Genomic DNA, 17,864 nt, shown 5'->3' on the forward strand with positions numbered 1-17,864 from the left:
TAGCGTTTTCAACCCATAATTGAAAACACTAAATTGTTAGTGTCTCTAACTAGTATTTGAGGCCATTTTTTCTAACTCTGTTATATTGGGTATTATTTCAGTAATATGGGAGATTTGAGGCCATGTTTCTATCAAGCCTCACTAAAAATATTATTCTTTTATATTATAACTCAAAATAAGCACACATAAGAGAAATTACCAAACGATTATCTGATTTCTACGACAACACTTTTTTTACCTAACAGTACTTTTGCCTGACAACATAGCAATTTGTAACAGCACTAGACTTTTAGTCTATTTCTTCTTGTCTCGCACAAGTATTCTTAATTAATCTCAATAAAATCATTATCAATTTAAATAATAGTTTTAAACAATTGAAAATAATTATGAAAATTTTGATAATAAATGAGATTGGTAAAAATCATTATCCTACTCCAATATAAATCGTTAAAATATAAATCTATACAATTAAGTAAAACGAGGAGGGTTTTATAAACGGGAATGGACACTGAGGAGGCATGTCCACAGCCTAAGTGAAATATAGTAGGATTGAGGTGGGTCTTGCGAGACCATGATAGAATCAAATTTTGATTTTTAACACTATCCGGAGCATGTTCAAGATCCATTTAGAGTTTTGATGATACTCTGATGTGTCCGGAATGGATTTAGTTGATACGGAGCGAGTCTTAAGTGATTAAATGTCGTATAAAGAATGAGTCATATATAAAAGGATGAGTGATTTGTCTAGAAATGATTTCTTTTATATATATTTTTTAATTTATATTTAATTAATTATCTTTTTTTAATCGTTTTATGAGGTTTTCTTTTTTATTCATGCTTAAAAACGACGCTGTTAAACTTTTTGTGTTAATCAACTTGTAACGCTACAAAACTTGTTATAAAGCCAACTTACATACACACACACACTTATTTTCCATTGCACGCAAAATGGTTTTGCAGGTATGTCCTCTACACAACCCATATTTCATCCCATTTAATTGTATACGTTTCTTTTCAACTGCTCGACACGCATTTCAATGCTCTTATAATATAGTTCCGTAACTTATTTTTGAGATTTTCTTTTTCTGAATAAAATATAACATCCAAACTTTAATTAAGAAAAAAAAAATTTAAAAATAAATTACACAACTACACTTTACAGGAGCATTAAAGTCCGTGCCGCGTCCCCGTCCCCCAATGTATACAACTCAGGGGGACGGAGGGAGTACTTTTTGTGTGTCCCTGTGTGTTGCTTAATTTATGTTTTCTGCTTGTTTGTTTGTTGCAGTTTGTATTGAGCTTTATCTATGGTAGAACCTTGATAAATGAATATTCGATCAACGAATAATCTCGTTAAATGAATAAAAATTAACTTATATGTAAGGGTATTTAGTTATCTAGGTTCTGCTATAAAGAAATTTAATGCTTAACTATAGCGTGTTTAGATTGTTTTTTAGCCGGCGTATAGTTGTTGTTCGTGATTGTTCTTGACAGATTCAGCAAGGCTGTAAGGGTTGCGGTTGTGGAGTGATTTATTTAAATAAAGAAAGGGTCCAGTAGGATCCATCCTTGATTGTGTTTAGAAGCAAAGGAGTTTACTTTTTAGGTTACTTGATTTTATGTAATTGTTGTCGTTGAAGCGTATAAAATCCTGTTGGGGCCTTTCTTTAGCATCTTAAAGTTTTAGATGAGCGGGTTCTTAGTATAGTATCAGAGCTCGGTTTAGGAGGGGACTCTGTTTAGACTATGGAGTATGATCCTCCAATCTGTTTCATTTTAGTTTTTGTATGCTTGGAGCCTCTTTACCCGAATGAGTTTAACTGGTTTTGGTTGTCTGAATCATAGTATAAACCTCGGATCATTTGCTTCATATTTTTAGAGTTTCGTATGTTTGGATCTGCAGGAGGAATTCGAGGAGCATGCTGAGAAGGCTAAGACCTTGCCAGAGAGTACCACGAACGAGAACAAGCTTATACTGTATGGATTGTATAAGCAAGCCACAGTGGGAACAGTGAATACTAGTTAGTATAAGCTTATGAATGTATCGCAATTAAGGCTGATAATGGCGATATTTAGCCTGTTTCCCTTATTTTCTCGCACTCACTTGTGCACCTTGCTTCTGATCTTGCAGGCCGTCCTGGTATTTTCAACATGAGGGACAGAGCAAAGTGGGATGCATGGAAGGCTGTTGAAGGTAATCGAAACCAACACATTCAGTTTGTAGTCGTTTGATCTTTTAATTCTGTGATCATTTTATTGTGCTCATGTTTTTGCAATATATTGCCTTTAATGATGACCTTGTGTACTGGAACGCTTGTTGATCCAATCATCCTACGGATTCGGGGTTTTATAGTTTATAGAGTTCGATCCACATGATTTCCTTTAATATCTGTCGTTGAATCCCGCATACTTTTCGCAGGAAAATCCAAGGATGAAGCTATGAGTGATTATATTACCAAGGTAAAGCAGCTGCTGGAGGAAGCTACTTGATCTCATTTAATCTGTTTCTGGACATGCAAACAATAACATAAATAATGAATCATTTATAGGAGGTTCTGCTACCTGTATTTCATGTCAAACCTTTCTGATTGAATACATTTTACTACTACTATCCGGTTGTATCATCTTAGTCTACATAAGGTTATACATTTGAGCTGCTTAAAATGACAGTAAATTAAGGTTAATGAACTTTTTAATTTCTTATCATCTTAGAACTACATTTCAAAGATGGGTGGCATGTGTATTCCAGGGAAGGGTTAGTATAATAGAGTTAAGTTATATGAAGACCACTTTTTATATATTGATTCTGGACTGTTTAATGATGCATCCAACTTACAGGATTATAACAAAATTTCGTCATGCCCGGCATTTTTTCCTGAAATGAGTATTTACATGTTCAACAGTTTTTCAAGTTGGAAGGCATAAATGGATATTTATCTGTCCAATTAGCTTGACTAGTGAAACGAATATTTACTTGTTAAAGTTTGAAAAGAAGCCTGAACATAATCAAAATTTTGTTATAATATTACCCGTTCGAATGCATCATCCAGTGCAAATTCAGTATACTATATAGTATCAACATAGTATCAATATGTTATATAAGCCTTCCATAGCAATTAGCATACCATTGACCCAGACCCGTCAAAGATTGTTCAAACAATATTTCTGCCAAAAACTACAATAACGAAGACACTGCTAGTAATTATCAAGATGTTATAGGAAGTTCTTTATTAATTTTAGATTCGATAAATCATAAATTAGTGATTTCATTACCATATTATAAATTGTAAAACCTCTGTCAAACATTTAAGTTTAAAAAATAAATTCGACAACAAGGTTAAAAAAACGACTTCGTAACAGAAAAATAAGATTTGCTAGCTGGGGTTTCTGACCTCAAGGTCAAGGGCTACCCGGATAATGTTGAAATAGGCAAAAGGACTTTGAGTCACTTGAGATCAAAATTACCCTTAAAACAATGCATTTTTACAAATGAAGTCATCATATTCCTGCACAAGACTAGAGCTTAGATGATTACATTACTACATAACCAAAGATGAGATATACTTGTTATCAAGGTTCCAAAAAAGAAGTATTCATCTTTCTATTGACCAAAAGGATATCTTGAAGCATTGTATTCCTTTAATCTTGAAGCCCCGTCTCTTGCAAGCGAACCTTCCACATCACCTATGATTCTGGCCAACCATATCTCCAAGTTCCTCTGGATTTCTCTGAAGTTGTTTTTTATCGAACCTATTGACCGACTTGTGGCCAGTTGGGCCTGGCTCTCCAGTGCGTCGCCAAAACAACTCTTTCCTGTCTCGGTTTGAAGCGCTAAAAGCTTTTGCCCAGTTTCTGATCCACGTTGCTGGAGTCGAAATGCTTCCAGCAAGAACTCGGTCTGCCTTCGTGTCCGGAATTCTGGACTAAGGTCGGCTTCACATTGATCACTTGCCTGCTTATAAAACATCATTTTAACTTTTAGGAGTGTAAATAATTCAAATATTGACGGAAATATTATATATCAGTGATTCAACCAAGGTCCAATGATTTCTTGCATGAGTTCCGCTGTATGTGGGGGAGGAGCCAAGGAGGGAATATATTCACTGCAAAAATATGGTACTTTGTACAGCAAAATGCATGCCATTCAGATGCTACCTATATCTGTTGGTCCCAAGCAGAAACTTTAAGATGCCAAGATAAGCAATCAGCTGCTTTAAAATTACTTTTTTCAGAGATTTGCTGAATCAGTATTACATGGTGGGAAAGCAAAATGCACATATATAGCAATTATTGATTCTCTTCAAAACTTCTTCAATCAGTAAAGGCTAGCATATATAAAACAAAGCATCACTTAAATAATGCATTGTGTGCCTACAATCATAAAGTTACAGAACTACATAAAAAACCTATCAATAAAAAGCAATTTTATTGAGATTACATATATTATGTATTGTAATAATTTGATATTCAGATAGATATACGGTATCACAGCTGGCATATGCATATGAAAAAACCTTTCAGTCTAATTCAGTTTAAGCGAGTATACAGATATAATTCACTTGCATGCTTAATCGAAAAGTTTTAAATTTATAAGCTAAATTATACTTGCAGATTTCAAACACAAATTTTAGTAGATGAAAAGAACTAATACGCTTCCAGAACTGATCAAGGATCAGAAGATATGATGCACATTATAAAGCTTTAAAACAAAAAAGCGGTACCATTCTTCGACAAAGATCATCAATCTTTCCTGCAAGAGTTTGATATCTTTTAGCCTGCTTCCGCATCAGTGATGGCACCTTAGACAAATCATTTTTTCCGACTCTTTCTAAATTTAGCAGCTCTTGCTCAAGTAACTTTAGTTTTGCAGAAATTCCGGTAGACTCCCCTTCCATTTTCCACGGGGACTCTCTTCTGAACAAAAAAACATTTGTATTCTTGTATAAGTTGCATCACGGTGAGCAAGTATAGTTTACATAAGATTCACTCCTAGAAAAGTCATATTTACCTTGCAACAAAATGCTTCAAATGATATACAGATTCAGGTGATTCGTACTGTAAGTCCTACAAGAATAAGCAGCAGTAACAAAAAGATACTTAGCCATAAGAAGAATATAATCGTCCGGCCTTCTGTAAAATATGAATATTCAGTGACGATACATCACACAAGACATTCATCATGACAATTCAGTGCTATCAAATAATAGATTGGAAATAGACGATAAAGTTTTGGGTCCAACCATTAATTTCTACGTGGATAAGTCCCATCAGAAGAGTCAGTCACGAATCTTTCTTTCTTTTAAACGATAAGTCATGATTTCATAAATGTTACTGGAGCAGAATTATAATAAAGTTAAGAGGATTCCGTGATGACAGCTCATAAAAATTAGACAACTCAAGGATGAATGTAAAGAACAACAAAACAGAGGACGGTGAATTATGAACATATACGTCCATAGTAGACTAGACTATCGAAAAGATCATCACATAACAAACTCCGTAAATTCAGGCCTCTCATATTGAACATCACATGAGTGCCAACTAAATTTGGTGGATGACCCACCAAACAGTTTTTACACTGATACGGAAAGAAGATGCACTTCTTTTAGGTTTCACAATATATCCTACCAAAATAAGCAATAATGGGCTCCAAAGAAAATCAAAGTAGTAGTTGGATGACAGAAAAACAAAGATCACGCTGTATGGGTGGTCCAGTGACAATGAAGAATAACAGAAACACTGAACTTGTGGTAATTCACAGAATCATTACAGCTAAAGAACAATGTATGGGCACGAAACAGTTCAAAATATCTCCAAACTGTTCAAGATATCTGCTGCAAGCTCCTTTCTTCCTCTAATGATATCATTTCTTGTTCCAAGTAACATGGGATACATAGATAGGGCAAACCGAAAAAGACGAAATACTAGAGATTAGAGAAACATGTATTTTTTTAATGTCACTCTATTAAACAGATTAAATTAGAGTTAAGAAATAAAAGAGCAACCACATTTTTTAAGTGAAATATAACTAACTAAAATATAATCAACAACTTCAATAGGAAATATGAATATACCATAACAGAATTTAGATATATAATATTCACTACAAGTTAATCTTACAAGAAACTTGCTCAAACCAATGTCCAAACTTAAAAACAGAATCAATGGAATATTCATTCCTGTACCAAATGTTCCTCCATATATATAATCAAAACTCATCTAATACTAAGCAACTCCGCAATACTTTTTGATGAATGAAATATCCCATCATACTGATATAGCACGATTGGTCATGAATGATGAAACAGAGCCCAATAATGAGAAAGTAAAACATACCAAAAAGCAAACAAAATGTAGTATATAGACAATTGAGATTTTAATCACAACTAAGCAATTGAGGAAAATCAAGATGTTACGGACCTGCCAAGGAGTTGCTCTTTCAGCCCAAAACTTGGAGCTCAAATTCGAAAAGTTGGAATCAAAGTCATTACCAGACTGCACATACCCACCAGTCAATTCATCCAAATTATGAAGGCCGCCTCTATTATCCACAAAACACTCCTCCAAAGAATCAACCCCATCTGAAACCCTAAGTTTCCCAAACCTTGACCCCAAATCCACCTCATAATCCTGCATTTCCGAAGACCTTTTTGACATAAAATTCAACATCTCATCCCTCTCATAAATTTCCCTCTTCAAATCCTCCATATTAGACTTAAACCCCACCTCAGATTTCTCAAATTCCTCAAGCTTAGCTCTCAAATGAGCAATCTCTTCAGCATTCACATCAATCTCATGAAGCAGTCTCTTCTCCTCTTGTTGCCAAGCATGTCTATGGCTAGCAAAGATCTCAACCACTCTAGCATTCGCTTTTGAGTCCTCTTTTCTTCTAGAATAAACTTCTTTAAGCTCAGCTTCAGCTTGGTGAAGCTTCAACAAAAGTGACTTATTTCTAGACTGAAGAGATGGGATTAGTGAAAGACTCGATTTTGGGAGAGACCCAAGAAAGACTGCAAAGCTTAGACCTAAATATGATGAAAAAATGTCCTTTTTTTCTTGGTTTAAAGAGGGGTTTTCTTGAATTTCTTGATGATATTCTTGGGTTTTTTCAGCAGCCATTGCTCAAACAGTTAGAGATTAAGATGGGTTTGAGTTAGTTTCTGTAGCTTTGCTGTTGTGGGTCACTTGAGATGTTTTGAGAGTGATCTTGATAATGTGTGTTAGATATAGATGTGTGTGTATGTATATATAGAGTGATTTGAAATGTTTAGTGTTTATGTAATAACGGTAGAACTTTTTGTCTCTCCTTTCTTGGGTAAGTAGATCAGAATCAGACAAACTTAATACACAGCAATAAATAAACACCTTGTTAATTCAATTGTTTCCTCAATAAATGAAGTATAAAAACAGTTGTAGAGTTTGTGGTATTAAAAAAATGGAATACTCCCTCCCTCATATTTTAACTGATGTTTTGACACGTGTAAGAAAAACAATATCTACGAAAAAAAATTCAATTCTTATATCAAATAAAAGTTTAGATTTTAAACTTTTATTTGATATAATTTTTATGAAGAATAATTATGTTTAAAATTATGTTTAGATGTGATTTTTTTAACACCTTAAACTACGTGTAAAAAAGTCAAAAGCAGTTAAAATGAGACGATGGGACGGAATGAGTAGGTGTTAAATCATTCAATGATAATGCGGCGTTGAAACGAATTCGAATAATTTAGATTATAATCCGGATTTGACTAGTTGAAAATAAATATACTTCATATTTATATAAAAAAATGAGTGAATTTGAATTTGATTTTGTATTGGGCTTTTTTCATAACTGCCTAACCTCTTGAAATTTTTTGCAAACATAACTTTCAATATTTTTAAAATTATCATTTTTTATAAATTATTTACAAAAATACGACTTGCAACTTCTGCAACTTCATTTGCAACAACAGTTGCAACTTCTGCAACCTCGTTTGCAACACCATTTGCAACAGTTGCAAATGAGAAATTTCATTTGCAACTTATGCAACTTCATTTGCAATCGTTGCAAACTAAGGTTGCAAAAGAGGTTGCAGAAGTTGCAAATCGTATTTTTGTAAATAATTTGGAAAAAAATTGTATTTTTTTAAAAAAATTAACTTAACAGTATTTTTGTAAATAATTTCTAAAAAGTTGGTATATTTATAAATATTCCAACTTTTTAGAAATTATTTACAAAAATACTGTTAAGTTAATTTTTTTAAAAAAATACAATTTTTTTCCAAATTATTTACAAAAATACGACTTGCAATTTCTGCAACCTCAGTTTGCAACAATTGCAAATGAAGTTGCATAAGTTGCAAATGAAATTTCTCATTTGCAATGCAAATGGTGTTGCAAACGAGGTTGCAGAAGTTGCAAGTCGTTGCAACTGTTGTCAATTGTTGTTGCAAATGAAGTTGCAGAAGTTGCAAGTCGTATTTTTGTAAATAATTTATAAAAAAAATGATATTTTTAAAAATATTGAAAGTTATTTTTGTAAATAAATTTCAAGAGGTAATATAATTATGTTATATCTAATATAATAAAAAGACTATATGTTAACTCTATGATATTTTATTTAAAATTCACGTGAAATCAAAATGAGATATTATTTATACGTAATAAAATATCGTGAAAAACAACAAGAGTGTTTTAATAGATTGGGTGTCTCTATTTTAATTGTCAGACCCGGTTCCTATTAAATATATGCGTAAATTATTAACAATGACCTATTACATGATTAATTAATTTTTATTAATATTAAAAATTAATCTAAATTATGTAATTATATTTAATTAATCGGGTTGGTTCGATTGATTTTTTCCGTTCATTTTAAACTCATAGTTCAAACCAATAAAAACAGTTTAATTTATCAAAATTTCAGATTAATATTAACTCATTTTCTGATTTTCAGTGATTTCATTTGGATCAATTTTATTGCAAGCATTTTTCTCATAATTTGTAAGTTAGTCATCGTCTAATACACTTATACTATATTATTTAAGATTGTCATATATGCATACCGGTAAATTATAAACTTATCCCGGGTAAAAAAGTTATAAATTTAACGAAATTTCATAATTAAAAACAACGAAACCCAAGTGGTTAAGGGTTTATCCTCTGTTGGCCCAGGTCCTGGGTTCGACTCTGGCTCACCTCGAGATTATCTTAGAACAGATACTCAAATTGTAAGGCTATAAGCCATATTAGTCAAAAAACAACGAAAAAAGCAATAACATTGTATTTCACAATTTGTATGTTCACTCGAGTCCCAGCGATGATGACTAATTTACCTTCATGCATAACATATCACTACTAATTTACATGATTCGTATCTATATATAACTTGTATTATTTGTCAAATAAAATAAGAGAATAATTGTACTTTTCTGTAAAAATGGTATGAAGATTTCTTAATGATTAAAATAATTTAGTTTAAGGATATATGAGGATACTAAATATAAATGATACACCTTTTTAGTACTCATATCGATACACCGTCATGTTGCATGATACATTTTACTTTAAAATTATTTTTAAGTCGTGATATCTTGTAAATAAAAAAAATTGTATTTAATAATTTAATTTACATATTTAAATTAATGATTAATAATTATTAATAATCACATAACTTTGTTTCTCATGAAGTATCAGTCTGCTATTTGCGGGTAAGAAGTCACCTTGCACCATCAGTAACCCCAAACCGTCTTACATTACTCTCCTCTCGCAGTAGAAGTATCTCCAATGTTGTTGGCCAGAAGTGTTTAGCTAAATTGAACCTGTAAAACATTATGTAAAATTTGTCGAAGTGGTAAGTCATTTTACTTCGATGATACTGACTATATTGGTTGATTATATTTCAGAAATAGTAAGTTATTATTCTTTTAAGTTGTTATAAATAGAATGTATATTATCATATGGTAATAAATGATATGAAATCTTGCTACAAATATTACTACAACATGTAGTGGTTGGCCAAATATAGCCAACATGAATTGGTTGACTATATTCTTAGACAAAGGTTATGTGTGGTTGGAGTGGAGCAAATTTCACACATTATCTATAATTTTTATTTATGATATGATTTAATGAATTTTAGCTAATGTTTTTGATGAGTTGGAGATGCTCTAACCAGTGTGCATTACTCTTCCCCTCTTACATTGCATCAACGCCCCCTCTTACATTGCATCAACTCTTGCATTACTGCATTGCATGCTGGTAAGAGATTGTGTTTCAATGATATTGGTTATATTAGTTGGTTTTAATTTAACAATAGTGTTATTAATATTTTAGATTGTTAAAATAAAATATATCAGTTCAATATGGTAATAAATGAAGTGCAATTTTTCTACATATTTCTTGCAGACCCGTAGAGGTTCGACGAATTTAGCCATACATAAGAGGTTGGTTAAAATTATAGCCAACAGCTACATTTGGTTGGAATGTGAGTAGGGATGGCAAAATAATCCGATCCGACGGATACCCGATCCGAAACCCGAATATTTGGATATACCGAACCCGATTTTTTGGATTTGGATTTGGATATGGATTTAATTTTTGTACCCGAAATTTTTTGGATTTGGATATGGATATGACCTCTACCGATCTGAAACCCGATCCGAAACCCGAAATACTATCCGAACCCGATCCGAACCCGAAACCCGAAAAAAAACCCGAATATTATATATATATATATATATATATATATATATGTTATATGTTATATATAATTTAATATGAATGTCTGTGTGTGTGTGTGTGTATATATGTTATTTAATTTTTTTTGATGAATGTGATATAATAATCTCAATATCAATAGATTAGGTTAAAGGAATTAGGGATTCTATTTAAGACAAATACTTCATTAGTAATAATTGTATAAAATATATTGTATATTGGTAATACTGAAAATTAATGTGGTTTAAGTTTATATTATTCTAATTCAAACAAATAGAATCTCATCCAATAATCCTAATTTTTAAAAAAAAATACTTAATTATCATAGTTTAGACAGGTTTATAATTTTTTTATTTTAAAATATTCTTTAAGATATCCGGTTAAAACCCGAATCCGATCCGAAACCCGAAAAAACCCGACGGATTGGATTTGGATTTTACATTTTAATATCCAAACCCGAACCCGATCCGACCCGAAATATAACGGATTGGATATGGATTTCATGAAACCCGACCCGATCCGACCCGATTGCCATCCCTAAATGTGAGTTTTTCGGTATATTTTTTATTTTTGGTATGCCAACTCGAATTTTAGCTAAAGGTTTTCAATGGTCGGAGATGCTCCTAGTAACCCCATTTCCGACCTGCAGCGACGGAGTTTGTGTTATTTAACGAAATATTGACGACATATATCTGCAACAATTATTTACAAACACAACATACTAAAGTTATGTTGCCATTTCAAATGCCTACGGAACAATTTACTTGCTGTTGCACTTAGTACTTGCTCTCAGCATCAATGGTTTGGCTAATATTCTCAGATGCGTCGTTCTTCTTAGCTTTCTCTTTTTCAAGCAGATAGATTCTCTCGGCTTCTGGTACCGACAACATGATCGTATTCAGCTTCAAATTTAGTTCATCAATCTTTTCCATCAGCCTGTCATTTGTAAACATGCCAAGACAAACGCTTTCTATTGTTTTCCAGCTTTCGATCAATGGTAAAGCTATGATTACAGCTGATCCAATGGTACCCCAGGCTATGGCAATGACGGCCCAGAATGTAAAGTATCCCTTGCTGAACTCCCCTGCACAAGTTCAATTTCTTGTTATAAGAAATATTTCATAGCTTTTCTCTTCGACTTCTCAAAATATTAGTATAAACAAATTTGGTCGAATAATTTGTGCAGAGCGTAGATTATTACCTGCAGGCAGTGAAAGCAAAGGCCACAATATAACAATCACAATGGTAAAACCAATACCCCATTTGACTATCCACGTTTTAGCTCTGATCAGCTTTTCCTCCTTGAATTCATCAGATGGCAGTTCAGTCTTGTCCTTTTCAACCATTGATATTTTCTTAGTCGTATCCCAATCGTAGTTTTGAGGCCACATGAAGCTACATATGGCATGAACAGCGCCACTAGTAAGTATAGAAACAAGGTTTCCAGCAAGCATTGGTGCATTTCTACCAGTAGTGTCAAGATTTATTCTACCATACTCTATGCTTGCAACCGACAACCAGACAATAACACCGAGGACACATCCTATTATTGCCCCTAGTATGGCACCTATTGCGTTTGCTTTTCTCCACAAAAGCATGAAAACTATGGGAATAACTGCTGAGCCGATGAAGACTCCCATTGCAAGGTACATCCATGACAGAGACACGCCGGCCTTGTTCAATATTACTGCAAGAATTCCCATAAAACATCCAAAGCCCAGAACAACCCCTCTTGACACTTTGAGGATCTGTTTTCCTGTAGCATTAGGATTTATATAAGTCCGGTATATGTCATAGGTGCATAGAGATGAGACAGCTATTAGCTCTGATGATCCAGCAGATGTCACAGCCCTGTCATCATAATTTAAACGTTAGAACAAACTTTGAATAGACTTTCTACCAGATACAATGAAACTGCAAAGAGCCGTGATATTGACTTACATGAAAAGCATGGTGAGAAGAAGAACCGATCCTCCTTTTCCCATCAAGGCAATAGCTGTAGCAGGAGGAACAAGGCCACGGCCAGCCTCACTTGCAGTTAGAGGTAGATCAAGAGCTAGTGCCCCTAGACCAAGGGCTGTTGCCAAAGAAAATGGGACAGCAAACCAAACTAATCCACCTAATAAGTAGCCCTTATGAGTTGAGGAAGGTCTTGCTGCAATCGCGCTTACCCAGTAACCCTAGAATCAAACACTTCACAAATTTTAAAATGAACCAAACATTGTGAAACCAACATTAGCAGTAAGGGCATTCTGTTTGTATAGAATTACTGATTTGTAAGGTGAAGGAACTTACATTATCGACAAAAACTGTACCAAAATTGCCTACTATGTTGATAATCCCAAAAACAAGGCCCCCAGAGCTCAACATTGTCAGGTAAGATCCTTTGTAGTTCCCACTAACTGGACCGCATGATTGTCCAAATCTTTCATGGGACACCGGCTCTTGACAAAGTCTTGATTTGCTTGATACCTCCATAATACGTCTGTATACAGCTCCTGGGCTACCAAGCTCGCTACTGGCTGTGTAAACTAGGTACACAAAGATCACTAAAACAATATGCACTGCATCAAATAAAAAGTAAAGCTCGTTAGTTGTATTTTGAGACCCTTCCATATATTTTTGTCCAATTGAGAAGTTGGTATCTTGTAAAAATTGAAGTACAGAAATATTTGCTCGAAGAATGCTAATCTATGCCGACTTCTATAAATCCAGTGTGGAAGGAGAAAATTAGAGAGTAAATGTACCTATTACAGAATGTATGTAGCTTGCCAAAAACGTGGCTTTTAATCCTCCAGCCAGGGTGTAGACAATAACACCAAGCGGTATCAGGAAACTTGCAGCATATATATTAACTCCTGTGATAGCATTCACAACAGCAGAGCCGCCAAGAAGCAGCATAGCCGTCACAATGATATTTGTCAAGAAGCAGAAAGACAGAAATACAAGATGAGCAGCAGTCCCCCATCTGAAAACAAGTGTAATTGTTTAAATCAGTCATATCTTGATAAATTTTGGATATACTTAACTTGTTGTAGACCTTTAACATACCGAGCCTTCACAATTTCACACACGGTATGGGCATGAGGAGCCTTTCTCTTGATTTCTATGGCCATTACACCAAACAAGAGTACCTGTTCATAGAACTAGCATCAGGAATTGAAACAGAATTCATCTAGCTTCCACTATATATGAGAAGAGAAACTTAAAGTGACCTATCTTACAAAGTATTATAATAACAAAATATGGTTATCCAAAGGGTACTACATATAATTTTAATTGACAAGAACAAGGGACCATATAGATTCAACATGCCTGGATGGTAGCGCCGCTAGCATACCAGAACGGACCACTAACTCCATACTGCCAGGCAACATTGGAACTTTGTAGAATCGTCGCAGCCCAAGTCCACTTCAAGAAGTAAATGCAAACATATCAGTTGACTTATAAAATCATGGAAATTCCTCCCAAGTAGAACTAGATAGTATCGTCACCTGAGACACTATGACACTAGCAATGAGTCCAGTTTTCACATTTCTTCCTGCTGTATTAAACCATTCTGAAGTAAGGCGTGATCCAACGTATCGCTTCTCCAGCCACACCTATTCCAGAAGGCAAGTTCAAGTGTACTTTGCATCAAAATTATTTTTCACATAATAACTACTTAAAAATTCTTCACTCGTGCAAAAGAAATAACCATAAAATTGAAACAATAGGCGAAAATTCTATAGCTTTTGATCTTAACACTCAAATATCTGTCAATATACTGCTACATAGTATAGGGTCACTAACACAAAATATTAAAAAAAATTCAGATAAAATCAGAAAGAAATGTGAGGATATCGTACCAAGAACGAGGTGAAGAGGGCAAAGAAGGCACCAAATCCCAGAATTACAGAATAGCCAACACTCTGATTCAACACAGCTTTGCCTTGAAAAAAACTACTCTGTCTCACACAACTTCCTGCTGCCTTATCAAAGCTGTAATACTCGCCCGAAAAATCGAAAGGAGGGCAGTTTCTAGCCATCAGGAAAGCTTATGTGCTGATATGGACTGATGCAGTGATCATCAAACAGAATTTTCAGATTGGATTATAAGTTGATGGTGTTGCTTAACACAGCTAAGAGAAGACTTATCAGTTATCACACTTGCTTTGTTATTGACAGTATAAAGTATATTCAGTATATAGAATGCAAGTCAAACAATGTAACTAGTGGCAGAGATATAATAGGAGAATCTTCAGCATGGAAATTCAATATACTTGTTAACCACGGGAGATTCCGTCGTTTTGTGAATTTTCAAATGCCTGACCCACCAGCTGCCGAGATTATATGATTTGCAAAATGATAAAGCTCAAGTGGTTCCAAAAATAATGGACAAAGGATTGAAAATTCGAATGCTTATAATTTGAAGATTTCGAAAATTTATGTGTAGATGGAAATTCCTTTTAAAAAGTGGTATCTTAGTCAAAATTTCTGAAAATGTTATTTCTATTGTTTTTTAACGAGAAAAACGTGACAGAAATTTTAAGTTCTAGTGAAGTGTATATTTGCTTTTATTCCTCACTAACTATTCCACGTATTCGCTTGGGCAATAAATTTCAAAATATTATTTTCTGAGTGCTTGTTTGTTACTCCCTCTGTTTCTTTAAAATTTTCCTATTTGAAATGTCGGGACTGTTCATAACATGAGACAAATGCATAATTTATGTCAAATCTATAAGACCAAATATAATCATGAGTGATCTTGTTGGATTCGTATTTACGAGTATTTTAATACAATAAAGTTTTTTTATTTAATATTAATATGAAATTAAAGATATTAACGATAAAAAACGTGTGTTGGCAAACGTGTCCAAGACAAATAGAAAAAGTAATAAGAGACGGAAGGAGTACTAATAACAAAATATCAGCACTTCTGCTTGCTGGTAATAGTTCTTATCCAATACAACAAACAATGCATCCACTGAGATTCGAACGCTCGATCTTTAACAAGAGAAGAGGGGCATGATTGTATGAACTATGGAGGCCAAGTCAGAAACACTAGAATGACCGGAAAATACTCCCTCCACAAGAGAAGAGGGGCATGATTGTACCAAGTCACAAACACTAGAATGACCAGAAAATACTCCCTCCGTCACAATTTAACTCCATCCATCTTAAATGGCCTCATTTCTTTTGTATTGAGGCGGAGAGGTACCACTTATAAATGGTTCGGTACTTCGGTAGGAGTAACAAATATACATGGCATAAAATTTGATCCTTACCTCCATTTGTATACAATGTAATGATTATGTGGCACACTATGTAAAGACCGCAGGGATTGTAAACAAGTTGAAAAATTAAGACCAACATAAAAAAACTGTTATTGGAAAGTTGAGGGTAAGCTTTGCATTACGAAGAATCTTATAATTCTTTCAAAGCTGTCACTTGCACAGTTTCAATTTTTTAAAGAAAGAAGACACGGCGGATTTGGGGTACGGTTTTGTAGCAAGACATGAAGGTATGTTTTCAGGTTGTTCAATCCACAGCTTGTGGGCAATGCCAGCAGCTACTAATTTCTCCGATAAGTTCCTAATCTGGGGCTCCCCCTTCACCTCAAGTGTAACCTGAATAATCAACGCAGACTAGCATCATTTTTGTTGTCAACGTATGAAGCACTTTATAAGACAAAATATTTATAAACTTGTGACACTATCATCTTTTTCCTGCAACTCATACAAATACCTCCTCCACAAAAGCACTAAGATGGCATGACCAGTTCAATAATCAAAGTGTGAATATCGCATGGCATGCACACCCTACATTTGACAATAATTTATTTACATTTTCAATTTTAAAGTTCTCTAATTGCCAAGATATGAATCACTGGCCAAAAGAATATCAAATCCTCCATTACCTTGTAATGTGCAATGCCTCCATCTCTTACATCACCACCTCAAACTACTACTGCCTATCACTACCAGATTCCTTAGCCTCTAGAGAAGTAACTTATTTCTCTTCTAATGTCATTGTCATTTTCACTAATCCTGAAGGCTAAATGTGAGTCTTGAAGTCAGAGACTCGTAGTCATAGCTAAACAAAACAAGGGCAAAATTGCACAGAAATGAGAGGCAAGGGCCATATTGGCACATCTGACAAGGTTGGCCTTTTAGCACTTACATGTGGCAAACTAAACCTGCCTTGAAATATCTCGACAAACACAACTCAAAATGCTGTTAAAAAATTTCCTTAATCAAAAAAATGTGTTAAAACAGGATAAAAGAGATGCGTAAGATGTGTTCTAGGCATTTGACGGATGTGTTACACTTGAAATGCAAAATGCATGTTCTTTACTTGACGGAATTCAGGTCACTCGTCATGTATATCTCAAATGCATTTCAAATGTGCTAAAATAGATCAATTTCTTGAGAGAGTGTTATTTTTGGAATTTTAACTTCAAATTACGCTATAAAGTACTATAACAAACAAACTAAAAAGGTTGATATATAAGACATGCTATATCAGATCAAACTCATTTCTTCTCTAAACTCCATCATGATCACATTATAAAAACTTTTATAGATTCGACATGTACACGCAGACCTCTAGCTACTTCAGTAACTAATTTCGCAAAATATACAATAAAACATCATCAATTCAAGTCAAATACTTAAATCACATTACAATTCACACAACAATTCAAATATCTTGATGTAAGAAAACAATTTAATTACAATAAATTATATTACCTTGTGCATCGAATCGATATTATCGGGGCTACAATACTCCAGTGTATGCTCGTCATCCTTGTGGGCCCAGACAGCAGCAACAGCGGCATGGCAACCCTGCGTAACTACACTCCCGAGCGGCCAAGTGTCAATCAAATCTCGCCGGAGAACTATGTACTGAACCAACACATCGCTCACGGCGGCGACTTCTCCGGCGGAGGCGTCGGAAGAAGCCATGAAAGTGCGGCGGAGGCGATAGTGTGAGAGTGAGAGACGTGTGTTTGCGGTAGGGAAGAGAAAATATAGTGGCGATATCGTCGCCGCAGCAGCCATTTGTAAGATTAGAAAAATGAGAAAATTCTCTAATTTATTTATTTATTAAAGGTAATACAACAAGTTCTATTGTAAATAATATGTTGAGAATTTTTGACAGTGAGAGTAGTATCTTTCTAG

General features: G+C 34.2%; 4 protein-coding genes across 5 annotated transcripts; 1 reads left to right on the forward strand and 3 right to left on the reverse strand.

Moving 5' to 3' along the window:
- The first annotated feature begins 852 nt into the window (after positions 1 to 852).
- LOC108208185 (acyl-CoA-binding protein) lies at positions 853 to 2,611 on the forward strand. 2 transcript variants are annotated; one of them, XM_017378686.2, is made up of 4 exons: positions 853 to 960; positions 1,904 to 2,021; positions 2,132 to 2,194; positions 2,420 to 2,611. In XM_017378686.2, exons 1-4 carry the CDS (start codon positions 949 to 951, stop codon positions 2,488 to 2,490), a joined length of 264 nt encoding a protein of 87 aa, XP_017234175.1. In that variant the 5' UTR covers positions 853 to 948; the 3' UTR covers positions 2,491 to 2,611. The 2 variants fall into 2 exon arrangements, with proteins under 2 accessions (XP_017234175.1, XP_017234176.1); XM_017378687.2 differs by lacking the exon at positions 853 to 960 and adding an exon at positions 1,289 to 1,310.
- Positions 2,612 to 3,449: 838 nt separating this feature from the next.
- On the reverse strand, positions 3,450 to 7,262 carry LOC108205759 (uncharacterized). The gene is made up of 4 exons (XM_017375816.2): positions 6,421 to 7,262; positions 5,009 to 5,064; positions 4,722 to 4,914; positions 3,450 to 3,952 (listed from the first exon to the last, which is right to left on the reverse strand). The coding sequence occupies exons 1-4, from the start codon at positions 7,117 to 7,119 to the stop codon at positions 3,602 to 3,604; spliced, it is 1,299 nt and encodes a 432-aa protein (XP_017231305.1). The 5' UTR covers positions 7,120 to 7,262; the 3' UTR covers positions 3,450 to 3,601.
- A 4,057-nt stretch (positions 7,263 to 11,319) lies between these two features.
- LOC108206032 (urea-proton symporter DUR3) lies at positions 11,320 to 14,928 on the reverse strand. Its single transcript, XM_017376194.2, has 9 exons — positions 14,550 to 14,928; positions 14,196 to 14,303; positions 14,017 to 14,112; positions 13,753 to 13,835; positions 13,449 to 13,669; positions 12,997 to 13,265; positions 12,643 to 12,881; positions 11,903 to 12,552; positions 11,320 to 11,785 (listed from the first exon to the last, which is right to left on the reverse strand). The coding sequence occupies exons 1-9, from the start codon at positions 14,727 to 14,729 to the stop codon at positions 11,478 to 11,480; spliced, it is 2,154 nt and encodes a 717-aa protein (XP_017231683.1). The 5' UTR covers positions 14,730 to 14,928; the 3' UTR covers positions 11,320 to 11,477.
- Positions 14,929 to 16,024: 1,096 nt separating this feature from the next.
- On the reverse strand, positions 16,025 to 17,766 carry LOC108206740 (uncharacterized). Its single transcript, XM_017377130.2, has 2 exons — positions 17,433 to 17,766; positions 16,025 to 16,310 (listed from the first exon to the last, which is right to left on the reverse strand). Exons 1-2 carry the CDS (start codon positions 17,742 to 17,744, stop codon positions 16,128 to 16,130), a joined length of 495 nt encoding a protein of 164 aa, XP_017232619.1. The 5' UTR covers positions 17,745 to 17,766; the 3' UTR covers positions 16,025 to 16,127.
- Positions 17,767 to 17,864: the final 98 nt, after the last annotated feature.

The sequence above is a fragment of the Daucus carota genome, chromosome 2 (assembly GCF_001625215.2).
Source record: "Daucus carota subsp. sativus chromosome 2, DH1 v3.0, whole genome shotgun sequence".
NCBI classification, from domain to species: Eukaryota; Viridiplantae; Streptophyta; class Magnoliopsida; order Apiales; family Apiaceae; genus Daucus; species Daucus carota.

Excerpts from the sequence above, each read along its gene's own strand:
- LOC108206740 (XM_017377130.2), bottom strand. The coding sequence starts at position 17,744 with ATGGCTGCTGCGGCGACGATATCGCCACTATATTTTCTCTTCCCTACC. Across the intron at positions 16,311-17,432 it reads ATATCGATTCGATGCACAAG|GTTACACTTGAGGTGAAGGG; the intron begins GTAATATAATTT and ends TTGATTATTCAG.
- LOC108205759 (XM_017375816.2), bottom strand. The coding sequence starts at position 7,119 with ATGGCTGCTGAAAAAACCCAAGAATATCATCAAGAAATTCAAGAAAAC. Across the intron at positions 5,065-6,420 it reads AAAGAGCAACTCCTTGGCAG|GACTTACAGTACGAATCACC; the intron begins GTCCGTAACATC and ends TTATTCTTGTAG. Across the intron at positions 3,953-4,721 it reads ATGATCTTTGTCGAAGAATG|GCAAGTGATCAATGTGAAGC; the intron begins GTACCGCTTTTT and ends TTTTATAAGCAG.
- LOC108206032 (XM_017376194.2), bottom strand. The coding sequence starts at position 14,729 with ATGGCTAGAAACTGCCCTCCTTTCGATTTTTCGGGCGAGTATTACAGC. Across the intron at positions 13,670-13,752 it reads TGTGAAATTGTGAAGGCTCG|ATGGGGGACTGCTGCTCATC; the intron begins GTATGTTAAAGG and ends ACTTGTTTTCAG. Across the intron at positions 13,266-13,448 it reads CTACATACATTCTGTAATAG|TGCATATTGTTTTAGTGATC; the intron begins GTACATTTACTC and ends TATTTGATGCAG.
- LOC108208185 (XM_017378686.2), top strand. Across the intron at positions 2,022-2,131 it reads AGTGGGAACAGTGAATACTA|GCCGTCCTGGTATTTTCAAC; the intron begins GTTAGTATAAGC and ends CTGATCTTGCAG. Across the intron at positions 2,195-2,419 it reads TGCATGGAAGGCTGTTGAAG|GAAAATCCAAGGATGAAGCT; the intron begins GTAATCGAAACC and ends TACTTTTCGCAG.